The 13848-nt window shown below is 40.1% G+C and overlaps 1 protein-coding gene across 1 annotated transcript in view; it reads left to right on the forward strand.

Annotated features, from left to right (window-relative positions):
• The window catches only part of col4a4 (collagen, type IV, alpha 4), a gene marked incomplete at both ends in the record, with an annotated part of 34556 nt that overhangs the window by 8454 nt on the left and 12254 nt on the right, over positions 1–13848 (forward strand). The window contains 13 exons of the mRNA XM_079576295.1: positions 1408–1476; positions 3482–3517; positions 3629–3691; positions 4231–4266; positions 4341–4382; positions 4466–4546; positions 6921–6965; positions 7047–7109; positions 7649–7693; positions 12047–12100; positions 12163–12322; positions 12595–12750; positions 13039–13286. Of these exons, the coding sequence (XP_079432421.1) occupies positions 1408–1476; positions 3482–3517; positions 3629–3691; positions 4231–4266; positions 4341–4382; positions 4466–4546; positions 6921–6965; positions 7047–7109; positions 7649–7693; positions 12047–12100; positions 12163–12322; positions 12595–12750; positions 13039–13286 (1098 nt within the window). The remainder of the gene's footprint in view (positions 1–1407; positions 1477–3481; positions 3518–3628; positions 3692–4230; positions 4267–4340; positions 4383–4465; positions 4547–6920; positions 6966–7046; positions 7110–7648; positions 7694–12046; positions 12101–12162; positions 12323–12594; positions 12751–13038; positions 13287–13848) is intronic.

Raw genomic sequence — 13848 nt, forward strand, 5'->3', positions numbered from 1 at the left:
ACTCACTTTAATGAGACGATGTTTGACCCGTTTGACCGAGACCACACATGTGACTACACAACATCTGCACTTACAGTCACAACATCTGCACTTACAGTCACAACATCTGCACTTACAGTCACAACATCTGCACCTACAGTCACAACATCTGCACCTACAGTCACAACATCTGCACTTACAGTCACAACATCTGCACTTACAGTCACAACATCTGCACTTAGTCACAACATCTGCACCTACAGTCACAACATCTGCACCTACAGTCACAACATCTGCACTGACAGTCACAACATCTGCACCTACAGTCACAACATCTGGACTGACAGTCACAACATCTGCACCTACAGTCACAACATCTGGACTGACAGTCACAACATCTGCACCTACAGTCACAACATCTGCACTTACAGTCACAACATCTGGACTGACAGTCACAACATCTGCACCTACAGTCACAACATCTGCACTTACAGTCACAACATCTGGACTGACAGTCACAACATCTGCACCTACAGTCACAACATCTGCACCTACAGTCACAACATCTGCACCTACAGTCACAACATCTGCACTGACAGTCACAACATCTGCACTTACAGTCACAACATCTGCACCTACAGTCACAACATCTGCACCTACAGTCACAACATCTGCACTGACAGTCACAACATCTGCACTTACAGTCACAACATCTGCACTTACAGTCACAACATCTGCACTTACAGTCACAACATCTGCACTTACAGTCACAACATCTGCACTTACAGTCACAACATCTGCACTTACAGTCACAACATCTGCACTTACAGTCACAACATCTGCCAATACAGTCACAACATCTGCACCTACAGCACACACCTCTGGCCCTTAAGATGATACTTGTTATTCATGTGACGTCTCTGTGAGATCAAATATGTTCAGATCAAATCAATAATCTCACATTAAATGTTTTATTTCAACTTCCTGCACACCGTCACATCATACATGACCATCATACATGACCGTACTTTGAACCGTCCTATAAACTCAAACTTTACTAACTCTGAATCCTCCACATCTGGAACGAGGATCTGACTCAGACACGTTTACTGAGTTTTGAACAAAAAACAAACTTGTTTATTACAAAATAAAACACATTTAAACCTGGCCCTGGACAAATCTCAGATTCTGTCTGTTTTTATGCAGAAAATGCATTTTGATATGAAACATAAACAGGTGCAGTTACTGTAGCATTAGTTTAGTGTCGTACGAAGGAGAAAACTGTTCCTGAATCTGTGTGAGTTTCAAAGACCTGTGGCGCCCCCCAGAGGCATGAGTGTGAACAGCAGGCTGTGTGTGAGTCTTTCTGGTTCACCACATCAGCTCTGGATCTAATGTTTTCTTTTTGTGTTTTATGTTTTGTTCCAGGGTTTTCCAGGACCTAAAGGTTTTCCAGGAGAGCCGTCGTTTTACTACATTAATATTCCAGGCCTCCCGGTGAGTCCCCCCCCCCCCCCCCCCCCCAGGGGCCCCTCATGTGTGTTTCAGGGCGACACGGGGCCCCTGGTGTTGTATAGTAATATGTTATTGTGTGTTTCAGGGCGACACGGGGCCCCTGGTGTTGTATAGTAATATGTTATTGTGTGTTTCAGAGCTCATGGGGCCCCTGGTGTTGTATAGTAATATGTTATTGTGTGTTTCAGGGCTCACGGGGCCCCTGGTGTTGTATAGTAATATGTTATTGTGTGTTTCAGGGCTCACGGGGCCCCTGGTGTTGTATAGTAATATGTTATTGTGTGTTTCAGGGAGACATGGGGCCCCTGGTGTTGTATAGTAATATGTTATTGTGTGTTTCAGGGCGACACGGGGCCCCTGGTGTTGTATAGTAATATGTTATTGTGTGTTTCAGGGCGACATGGGGCCCCTGGTGTTGTATAGTAATATGTTATTGTGTGTTTCAGGGCTCACGGGGCCCCTGGTGTTGTATAGTAATATGTTATTGTGTGTTTCAGGGCTCATGGGGCCCCTGGTGTTGTATAGTAATATGTTATTGTGTGTTTCAGGGCTCATGGGGCCCCTGGTGTTGTATAGTAATATGTTATTGTGTGTTTCAGGGCGACACGGGGCCCCTGGTGTTGTATAGTAATATGTTATTGTGTGTTTCAGGGAGACACGGGGCCCCTGGTGTTGTATAGTAATATGTTATTGTGTGTTTCAGGGCTCATGGGGCCCCTGGTGTTGTATAGTAATATGTTATTGTGTGTTTCAGGGCTCACGGGGCCCCTGGTGTTGTATAGTAATATGTTATTGTGTGTTTCAGGGCTCACGGGGCCCCTGGTGTTGTATAGTAATATGTTATTGTGTGTTTCAGGGCGACACGGGGCCCCTGGTGTTGTATAGTAATATGTTATTGTGTGTTTCAGGGCGACACGGGGCCCCTGGTGTTGTATAGTAATATGTTATTGTGTGTTTCAGGGCTCACGGGGCCCCTGGTGTTGTATAGTAATATGTTATTGTGTGTTTCAGGGCGACACGGGGCCCCTGGTGTTGTATAGTAATATGTTATTGTGTGTTTCAGGGCTCACGGGGCCCCTGGTGTTGTATAGTAATATGTTATTGTGTGTTTCAGGGCTCACGGGGCCCCTGGTGTTGTATAGTAATATGTTATTGTGTGTTTCAGGGCGACATGGGGCCCCTGGTGTTGTATAGTAATATGTTATTGTGTGTTTCAGGGCTCATGGGGCCCCTGGTGTTGTATAGTAATATGTTATTGTGTGTTTCAGGGCGACATGGGGCCCCTGGTGTTGTATAGTAATATGTTATTGTGTGTTTCAGGGCTCATGGGGCCCCTGGTGTTGTATAGTAATATGTTATTGTGTGTTTCAGGGCGACATGGGGCCCCTGGTGTTGTATAGTAATATGTTATTGTGTGTTTCAGGGCGACATGAGGCCCCTGGTGTTGTATAGTAATATGTTATTGTGTGTTTCAGGGCTCGTGGGGCCCCTGGTGTTGTATAGTAATATGTTATTGTGTGTTTCAGGGCGACATGAGGCCCCTGGTGTTGTATAGTAATATGTTATTGTGTGTTTCAGGGCTCACGGGGCCCCTGGTGTTGTATAGTAATATGTTATTGTGTGTTTCAGGGCTCATGGGGCCCCTGGTGTTGTATAGTAATATGTTATTGTGTGTTTCAGGGCGACATGGGGCCCCTGGTGTTGTATAGTAATATATTATTGTGTGTTTCAGGGCTCACGGGGCCCCTGGTGTTGTATAGTAATATGTTATTGTGTGTTTCAGGGCTCACGGGGCCCCTGGTGTTGTATAGTAATATGTTATTGTGTGTTTCAGGGCTCACGGGGCCCCTGGTGTTGTATAGTAATATGTTATTGTGTGTTTCAGGGCTCACGGGGCCCCTGGTGTTGTATAGTAATATGTTTTTGTGTGTTTCAGGGCTCGTGGGGCCCCTGGTGTTGTATAGTAATATGTTTTTGTGTGTTTCAGGGCGACATGGGGCCCGGTGGTTTTCCCGGATTCACGGTGAGGCCCCTCAGAGGCCCCTCAGAGGCCCCTCAGAGGCCCCTCAGTCTCTGCTCTCGATCTGTTTGGTGTAAATGTTGAATTAAATGTGATGAATGTGTTTTGTTGCAGGGGCCCCCAGGGTTCCGGGGCCTGATGGGGCCAGAGGGACCTGAGGGCCTGCCGGGGCCCAGTGTGAGTTACATTAATAACACATTAGTGACATATATTTAGTATGAGGATCGTCTCTGGACTCGAGTTAAATTCTTAAATTCTTAAAGAACTTAAATTCTTTAACTTTAACTTCAAATACTTAATAAAGAATAAATAACTGTTATAACTGTTATAACTGTAATAACTGTAATAACTGTTATTACTGTTATTACTGTAATAACTAATAACTGTTATAACTGTAATAACTGTAATAACTGTTATTACTGTTATTACTGTAATAACTAATAACTGTTTTAACTGTAATAACTGTAATAACAGTAATAACTGTTATAACAGTTATAACTGTTAGAACTGTTTTAACTGTAATAACTGTAATAACAGTAATAACTGTTATAACAGTTATAACAGTTACAAATGTACTAACTGTAATAACTGTAATAACTGTAATAACTGTAATAACTGTAATAACTCTGGTCCGTGTGAGGCGTGTCTTTGAGGAACTCGACAGCAGAGTTTGATCAGTGTTTATCCCGTTTAAATCAGAACCTGCTCTGTTTCAGGGTCTTCCTGGTCTTCCTGGGTTCAGGGGGCCCCCGGTGAGTACCAGGACCTGCTGTAGACCCTGGTCTGGTTCTAACGTGGGTCTGATGTGGCTGTGGTTCTGTTTCAGGGTCAGAAAGGCCGCTCTCTGCCTGGGACCAAAGGAGAAGAGGTTTGAGTCTGGTTTTAGTCCTGGTTTTAGTCCCGGTTCAGTCCCGGTTTGAGTCTGACAGCAGTTCTGTGTGTGTCCTACAGGGGGAGCAGGGCCCCCAGGGGCCTCCTGGGCCGTTCGAAGTCGTGGAGCCTCCTGACGATTACTTCATCAAAGGAGAAAAGGTGAGAGCAAGTCCGGTCCAGACCAAGACCCGGGAAACTGTTAGAATAATTATTCTAGAAGGAAACTCGGTTTAGCTCTTTTTAGATCTTGTTTAATGACCCGGTCTGTGTTTGGTCCTGACCCGGTCTGTGTTAGGTCCTGACTCGGTCCGTGTTAGGTTCTGACCCGGTCTGTGTTAGGTTCTGACCCGGTCTGTGTTAGGTCCTGACCCGGTCTGCGTTAGGTCCTGACCCGGTCTGTGTTAGGTCCTGACCCGGTCTGTGTTTGGTCCTGACCCGGTCTGTGTTTGGTCCTGACCCGGTCTGCGTTAGGTCCTGACCCGGTCTGTGTTAGGTCCTGACTCGGTCCGTGTTAGGTCCTGACCCGGTCTGTGTTAGGTTCTGACCCGGTCTGTGTTAGGTCCTGACCCGGTCTGTGTTAGGTCCTGACCCGGTCTGTGTTAGGTCCTGACCCGGTCTGCGTTAGGTCCTGACTCGGTCCGTGTTAGGTCCTGACTCGGTCCGTGTTAGGTTCTGACCCGGTGTGTGTTAGGTCCTGACCCGGTCCGTGTTAGGTTCTGACCCGGTCTGTGTTAGGTCCTGACCCGGTCCGTGTTAGGTCCTGACCCGGTCCGTGTTAGGTCCTGACCCGGTCCGTGTTAGGTCCTGACCCGGTCTGTGTTAGGTCCTGACCCGGTCCGTGTTAGGTCCTGACCCGGTCTGCGTTAGGTCCTGACCCGGTCTGCGTTAGGTCCTGACCCGGTCTGTGTTAGGTCCTGACCCGGTCTGTGTTACGTTCTGACCCGGTCTGTGTTTGGTCCTGATCCGGTCTGCGTTAGGTCCTGACCCGGTCTGCGTTAGGTCCTGACCCGGTCTGTGTTTGGTCCTGACCCGGTCTGTGTTACGTTCTGACCCGGTCTGTGTTAGGTCCTGACCCGGTCTGCGTTAGGTCCTGACCCGGTCTGTGTTTGGTCCTGACCCGGTCTGTGTTACGTTCTGACCCGGTCTGTGTTAGGTCCTGACCCGGTCCGTGTTTGGTCCTGACCCGGTCTGCGTTAGGTCCTGACCCGGTCTGTGTTTGGTCCTGTCGGTCTGTGTTAGGTCCTGTCGGTCTGTGTTAGGTCCTGACCCGGTCTGTGTTAGGTCCTGACCCGGTCTGTGTTACGTTCTGACCCGGTTTGTGTTAGGTCCTGACCCGGTCTGTGTTTGGTCCTGACCCGGTCTGTGTTACGTTCTGACCCGGTCTGTGTTAGGTCCTGACCCGGTCTGTGTTTGGTCCTGACCCGGTCTGTGTTTGGTCCTGACCCGGTCTGTGTTTGGTCCTGACCCGGTCTGTGTTAGGTCCTGACCCGGTCTGTGTTAGGTCCTGACCCGGCCTGTGTTAGGTCCTGACCCGGTGTTTGTTAGGTCCTGACCCGGTCTGTGTTAGGTCCTGACCCGGTCTGTGTTTGGTCCTGACCCGGTCTGTGTTTGGTCCTGACCCGGTCTGTGTTTGGTCCTGTCGGTCTGTGTTTGGTCCTGACCCGGTCTGTGTTTGGTCCTGACCCGGTCTGTGTTTGGTCCTGTCGGTCTGTGTTAGGTCCTGACCCGGTCTGTGTTTGGTCCTGACCCGGTCTGTGTTAGGTCCTGACCCGGTCTGTGTTAGGTCCTGACCCGGTCTGTGTTTGGTCCTGACCCGGACTGTGTTAGGTCCTGACCCGGTCTGTGTTTGGTCCTGACCCGGTCTGTGTTTGGTCCTGACCCGGTCTGCGTTAGGTCCTGACCCGGTCTGCGTTAGGTCCTGACCCGGTCTGTGTTTGGTCCTGATCCGGTCTGTGTTTGGTCCTGACCCGGTCTGTGTTTGGTCCTGATCCGGTCTGTGTTTGGTCCTGACCCGGTCTGCGTTAGGTCCTGACCCGGTCTGCGTTAGGTCCTGGCCCGGTCTGTGTTTGGTCCTGACTCGTTCTGCGTTTGGTTCTGACCCGGCCTGCGTTAGGTCCTGACCCGGTCTGTGTTTGGTCCTGACCCGGTCTCTGTTAGGTCCTGACCCGGTCTGTGTTACGTTCTGACCCGGTCTGTGTCAGGTCCTGACCCGGTCTCTGTTAGGTCCTGACCCGGTCTGTGTTACGTTCTGACCCGGTCTGTGTTAGGTCCTGACCCGGTCTCTGTTAGGTCCTGACCCGGTCTGTGTTTGGTTCTGACCCGGTCTGTGTTACGTTCTGACCCGGTCTGTGTTAGGTCCTGACCCGGTCTGTGTTAGGTTCTGACCCGGTCTGCGTTACGTTCTGACCCGGTCTGTGTTTGGTTCTGACCCGGTTCTGACCTGGTCTGTGTTAGGTCCTGACCCGGTCTGTGTTTGGTTCTGACCCGGTTCTGACCCGGTCTGTGTTTGGTTCTGACCCGGTTTGTGTTTCAGGGCAATCAGGGAGTGAAGGGCATGTGTGGAGCTCAGGGTTTACCGGTGAGTTGTTTCTTTTGAGCTGGTTTTAGTCACTTGTGTTGCTGATGACGGCGGCTCCGGCTCTGACCTGTCTCTGCTCAGGGCCTGATCGGACTTCCCGGAACCAAAGGAGAGATGGGGATCCTGGGCTTTCCCGGACTCAGGGTGAGTGTGGATGGTTTCAGGTCTGGATCTGTCTGGGTCTGAGTCCTGGGTCTGAGTCCCGGGTCTGAGTCCCGGGTCTGAGTCCCGGGTCTGAGTCCCGGGTCTGAGTCCTGGGTCTCAGTCCCGGGTCTGAGTCCTGGGTCTCAGTCCTGGGTCTGAGTCCCGGGTCTGAGTCCCGGGTCTGAGTCCCGGGTCTCAGTCTCAGGTCTCAGTCCTGGTCTGAGTCCCGGGTCTGAGTCCTGGGTCTGAGTCCTGAGTCTCAGTCCTGGTCTCAGTCCCGGGTCTGAGTCCCGGGTCTGAGTCCCGGGTCTGAGTCCCGGGTCTGAGTCCCGGGTCTGAGTCCCGGGTCTGAGTCCCAGGTCTCAGTCCTGGTCTGAGTCCTGGGTCTGAGTCCTGGTCTGAGTCCTGGTCTCAGTCCCGGGTCTGAGTCCCGGGTCTGAGTCCTGGGTCTGAGTCCTGGGTCTGAGTCCCAGGTCTCAGTCCCGGGTCTCAGTCCCGGGTCTGAGTCCTGGTCTAAGCCGGTGTCTGTGTTCCTGCAGGGGTTCCAGGGGTTTCCAGGAGCCTCGGGGCGGAAGGGGCCGCGGGTAAGACTCTCAGTCGTCCAGGTCTGTGGTTCTGTTCCTGAGTTTGAGGCTCCGTCTGAGATCCATTCAGATTCCTGTTGGGCTTTACCCAAATCTTAAAGGTCACAGCCTATAGGCCAGTGCAGCGCCTCATTTGAAAGCTAAGACCTTCACAACTCGTCTAGAAGGACCTTTTGTCTTGCATTGTTGCCGCGTCGTCTCATTGCTTTTTGTCACACATTTACTAGTAATCACTTTAATCACTTTCATAACTTTAATAACTTTATTAACTTTTTTAACTTTATTAACTTTAATAACTTTATTAACTTTATTAACTTTAATAACTTTATTACCTTTAATAACTTTATTAACTTTTTTAACTTTATTAACTTTAATAACTTTATTAACTTTAATAACTTTATTACCTTTAATAACTTTATTAACTTTAATAACTTTATTACCTTTAATAACTTTATTAACTTTAATAACTTTATTAACTTTAATAACTTTATTAACTTTTTTAACTTTATTAACTTTAATAACTTTATTAACTTTATTAACTTTAATAACTTTATTACCTTTAATAACTTTAATAACTTTAATAACTTTATTAACTTTATTAACTTTATTAACTTTATTAACTTTAATAACTTTAATAACTTTATTAACTTTAATAACTTTATTAACTTTATTAACTTTATTAACTTTAATAACTTTAATAACTTTATTAACTTTAATAACTTTATTAACTTTATTAACTTTAATAATTTTATTACCTTTAATAACTTTATTAACTTTTTTAACTTTATTAACTTTAATAACTTTAATAACTTTATTAACTTTAATAACTTTATTAACTTTTTTAACTTTATTAACTTTAATAACTTTATTAACTTTATTAACTTTAATAACTTTATTACCTTTAATAACTTTATTAACTTTTTTAACTTTATTAACTTTATTAACTTTATTAACTTTAATAACTTTAATAACTTTATTAACTTTATTAACTTTAATAACTTTAATAACTTTATTAACTTTAATAACTTTAATAACTTTAATAACTTTAATAACTTTATTAACTTTATTAACTTTAATAACTTTATTACCTTTAATAACTTTAATAACTTTAATAACTTTATTAACTTTATTAACTTTATTAACTTTATTAACTTTAATAACTTTAATAACTTTATTAACTTTAATAACTTTATTAACTTTATTAACTTTATTAACTTTAATAACTTTAATAACTTTATTAACTTTAATAACTTTATTAACTTTATTAACTTTAATAATTTTATTACCTTTAATAACTTTATTAACTTTTTTAACTTTATTAACTTTAATAACTTTATTAACTTTATTAACTTTAATAACTTTATTACCTTTAATAACTTTATTAACTTTTTTAACTTTATTAACTTTATTAACTTTATTAACTTTAATAACTTTAATAACTTTATTAACTTTAATAACTTTATTAACTTTAATAACATTAACTTTTTTAACTTTATTAACTTTAATAACTTTAATAACTTTATTAACTTTAATAACTTTATTAACTTTTTTAACTTTATTAACTTTAATAACTTTATTAACTTTTTTAACTTTATTAACTTTATTAACTTTATTAACTTTAATAACTTTAATAACTTTATTAACTTTATTAACTTTAATAACTTTATTAACTTTATTAACTTTAATAACTTTATTACCTTTAATAACTTTAATAACTTTATTAACTTTATTAACTTTATTAACTTTATTAACTTTAATAACTTTAATAACTTTATTAACTTTAATAACTTTATTAACTTTATTAACTTTATTAACTTTAATAACTTTAATAACTTTATTAACTTTAATAACTTTATTAACTTTATTAACTTTAATAATTTTATTACCTTTAATAACTTTATTAACTTTTTTAACTTTATTAACTTTAATAACTTTAATAACTTTATTAACTTTAATAACTTTATTAACTTTTTTAACTTTATTAACTTTAATAACTTTATTAACTTTATTAACTTTAATAACTTTATTACCTTTAATAACTTTATTAACTTTTTTAACTTTATTAACTTTATTAACTTTATTAACTTTAATAACTTTAATAACTTTATTAACTTTAATAACTTTATTAACTTTAATAACTATTAACTTTTTTAACTTTATTAACTTTTTTAACTTTATTAACTTTAATAACTTTATTAACTTTAATAACTTTATTAACTTTTTTAACTTTATTAACTTTTTTAACTTTATTAACTTTTTTAACTTTATTAACTTTATTAACTTTATTAACTTTATTAACTTTATTAACTTTAATAACTTTATTACCTTTAATAACTTTATTAACTGTTTTAACTTTATTACCTTTAATAACTTTATTAACTTTTTTAACTTTATTAACTTTAATAACTTTATTACCTTTAATAACTTTAATAACTTTATTAACTTTATTACCTTTAATAACTTTATTAACTTTAATAACTTTATTACCTTTAACTTTATTAACTTTATTAACTTTATTAACTTTATTAACTTTAATAACTTTATTACCTTTAATAACTTTATTAACTTTTTTAACTTTATTACCTTTAATAACTTTATTAACTTTTTTAACTTTATTAACTTTAATAACTTTATTACCTTTAATAACTTTATTAACTTTAATAACTTTTTTAACTTTATTAACTTTATTAACTTTAATAACATTGTTAACTTTATTAACTTTAATAACTTTATTACCTTTAACTTTATTAACTTTATTACCTTTAATAACTTTATTACCATTAATAACTTAATCAACTTAATTAACTTTATTAACTTTATTAACTTTAATTGACTTAATTAACTTAATTAACTTAATTAACTTAATTAACTTAATTCACTTAATTAACTTTATTAACTTTGTTAACTTTATTACCTTTAATAACTTTATTACTTTTAATAACTTTATCAACTTTAATAACTTTATTAACTTTAATAACTTTATTAACTTTAATAACTATTAACTTTTTTAACTTTATTAACTTTTTTAACTTTATTAACTTTAATAACTTTATTAACTTTAATAACTTTATTAACTTTTTTAACTTTATTAACTTTTTTAACTTTATTAACTTTTTTAACTTTATTAACTTTATTAACTTTATTAACTTTATTAACTTTATTAACTTTAATAACTTTATTACCTTTAATAACTTTATTAACTGTTTTAACTTTATTACCTTTAATAACTTTATTAACTTTTTTAACTTTATTAACTTTAATAACTTTATTACCTTTAATAACTTTAATAACTTTATTAACTTTATTACCTTTAATAACTTTATTAACTTTAATAACTTTATTACCTTTAACTTTATTAACTTTATTAACTTTATTAACTTTATTAACTTTATTAACTTTAATAACTTTATTACCTTTAATAACTTTATTAACTTTTTTAACTTTATTACCTTTAATAACTTTATTAACTTTTTTAACTTTATTAACTTTAATAACTTTATTACCTTTAATAACTTTATTAACTTTAATAACTTTTTTAACTTTATTAACTTTATTAACTTTAATAACATTGTTAACTTTATTAACTTTAATAACTTTATTACCTTTAACTTTATTAACTTTATTACCTTTAATAACTTTATTACCATTAATAACTTAATCAACTTAATTAACTTTATTAACTTTATTAACTTTAATTGACTTAATTAACTTAATTAACTTAATTAACTTAATTCACTTAATTCACTTAATTAACTTTATTAACTTTGTTAACTTTATTACCTTTAATAACTTTATTACTTTTAATAACTTTATCAACTTTATTAACTTTATTAACTTTATTAACTTTATTAACTTCATTAACTTCATTAACTTTAATTAACTTTATTAACTTGAATAACTTTATTAACTTAATTAACTTTAACTTGAATAACTTGAATAACTTGAATAACTTGAATAACTTGAATAACTTGAATAACTTAATTACTTTTATTAACATTAATAACATTAATAACATTAATAACTTTATTAACTTTATTAACTTTATTAACTTTATTAAATTGAATAACTTGAATAACTTGAATAACTTGAATAACTTGAATAACTTGAATAACTTTATTAACTTTAATAACTTTATTAACTTTATTAACTTTAATAACTTTAATAACTTTATTAACTTTAATAACTTTATTAACTTAACTTTATTAACTTTAATAACTTTATTAACTTTAATAACTTGAATAACTTGAATAACTTTAATAACATTTATAATATTTTTAACATTATTAACATTTTGGCGTTTTTCCTGAACTAAAACCATGGCATCATCGTTACCATGACGACCTGTCGTTTCAGGGCGTGGCAGGGAGTCCTGGGCTCCCGGGTCTGATTGGACGAGAGGGTCTGAAGGTGAGTCAAACTGACCAATGGCACAGCTCTGTGCAGCTGATTGACAGGCGCTTGTGTCACAGGGCGAGATGGGAGAGGCGGGCCCTAAAGGAGAGGGAGGAGACGTGGTCCTCAGGGGTCCAGACGGAGACGCAGGAAGACCGGGGCCCCGAGGACCACCCGGAGACATCGGCCCCATGGGGGAGGGCGGGGCTAGAGGAGAACCAGGAGGAGCTCAGCCAGGTACGGGGTGACCATAACGATACAATCATAGCCTCACCATACGAGAAATATAACCTCATGACCTCCTCATCTCTTCCTCCTCTCCTCCTCTCCTCCTCTCCTCCTCTCCTCCTCCTCTCCCCCTCCTCTCCTCCTCCTCCTCTCCTCCTCTCCTCCTCTCCTCCTCTCCTCCTCTCCTCCTCCTCTCCCCCTCCTCTCCTCCTCCTCCTCTCCTCCTCCTCCTCTCCTCCTCTCCTCCTCCTCTCCTCCTCCTCTCCTCTTCTCCTCCTCAGGGCGACCTGGACCCCCGGGAGCCCCTGGACCTCCTGGTTCTGCAGGAGACAGAGGAGAGCCAGGTCCGTCCTCCAAAGACCCGCCGCCTGAAGGAGAACCGGGAAAGCGAGGCCTGAGCGGCGCCGCGGGGCCCAAGGGCGCCAGAGGAGAGGCAGGTGCGTGCGTTTCCACGGTAACACAGCTCATGTCCAGCTCAGGCGGCCATGTTCTGAAGCCCCGCCTCCAGTCCTGTGGGAGGAGTTAAAGGGCAAACTGAACCCTGGGGAACTCCACCGCAGGAGGTGGAGCCCCCCCGGCCCACTGAGGCTTTCGTTCCTCTGGCCTACAGGCTTGAACCTGTTAGATTTGGGTAAAGCTGAGCTGGAGAACATGCGCTCGGTGGGGGATCAGAGCGGCTCTTTGACCACAGTGCACCTGATGCCCTTCCCGCTCTCCTGTTTCAGGGTTCTACTGTGTTCCCGGAGCTCCAGGACGTCCAGGAGACGCAGGAGACCCCGGCCCCAGCGGAGAGCCGGGCCGGGGGGGTACGAAGGGCCTGCCGGGCCCCTGCTCCTGTGGCCCTGAACCCCCGCGGGGTCGACCCGGAGACCCCGGACCCCAGGGCTTCGATGGAGAGAGAGGAAGTCCAGGAGCGGACGGACTCAGAGGAGAGAGAGGGTCTGAGGGAGAGCCAGGAGGCCCAGGACCTCAGGTACCACCGGGGCGTGAACCGTGTGACCCGTGTGAACCGTGTGAACCGTGTGACCCGTGTGAAACGTGTGGACCGTGTGACCAGTTTGTTTGTTTGTTTGTTTGTGTAGTTTATTTGAGCAATTCACATTTTCTCTTTCTCCAGAGTTTCACAAACACAGTTACTGCTCAAAGGGAGTCGACCCCTTGTTCATGTACATCACATTTGCAATTCATGATGCTACAGTTATACATTACTTTTACATTTGCATTAAATAAACAAAGTACATTCCTTTCTGAGTGTTCTATATCAGTGTCAGTACACAAATATACACCTATATGTATTTGTGAGTTAAGTTTTATCTACTGTTGCTACAATTGTCAATATACAATCAACAGACTTTTGCAGCACCGGCAAACAAGGAGGTTTTACCATTTCATATCATTAACACAGCAGCTAATAAAAAAATAGTGATTAGTAGTTATTGTTATTTATCATAACAATTGTCATTCTTGTCATTATCAGTGAATGTCCGATTTCATATAGTCATATTGGACTTTATATTCTGCCATCTTACCACTTC

The sequence above is a fragment of the Gobius niger genome (genome assembly GCF_951799975.1).
Source record: "Gobius niger genome assembly, chromosome: 1".
NCBI lineage: Eukaryota > Metazoa > Chordata > Actinopteri > Gobiiformes > Gobiidae > Gobius > Gobius niger.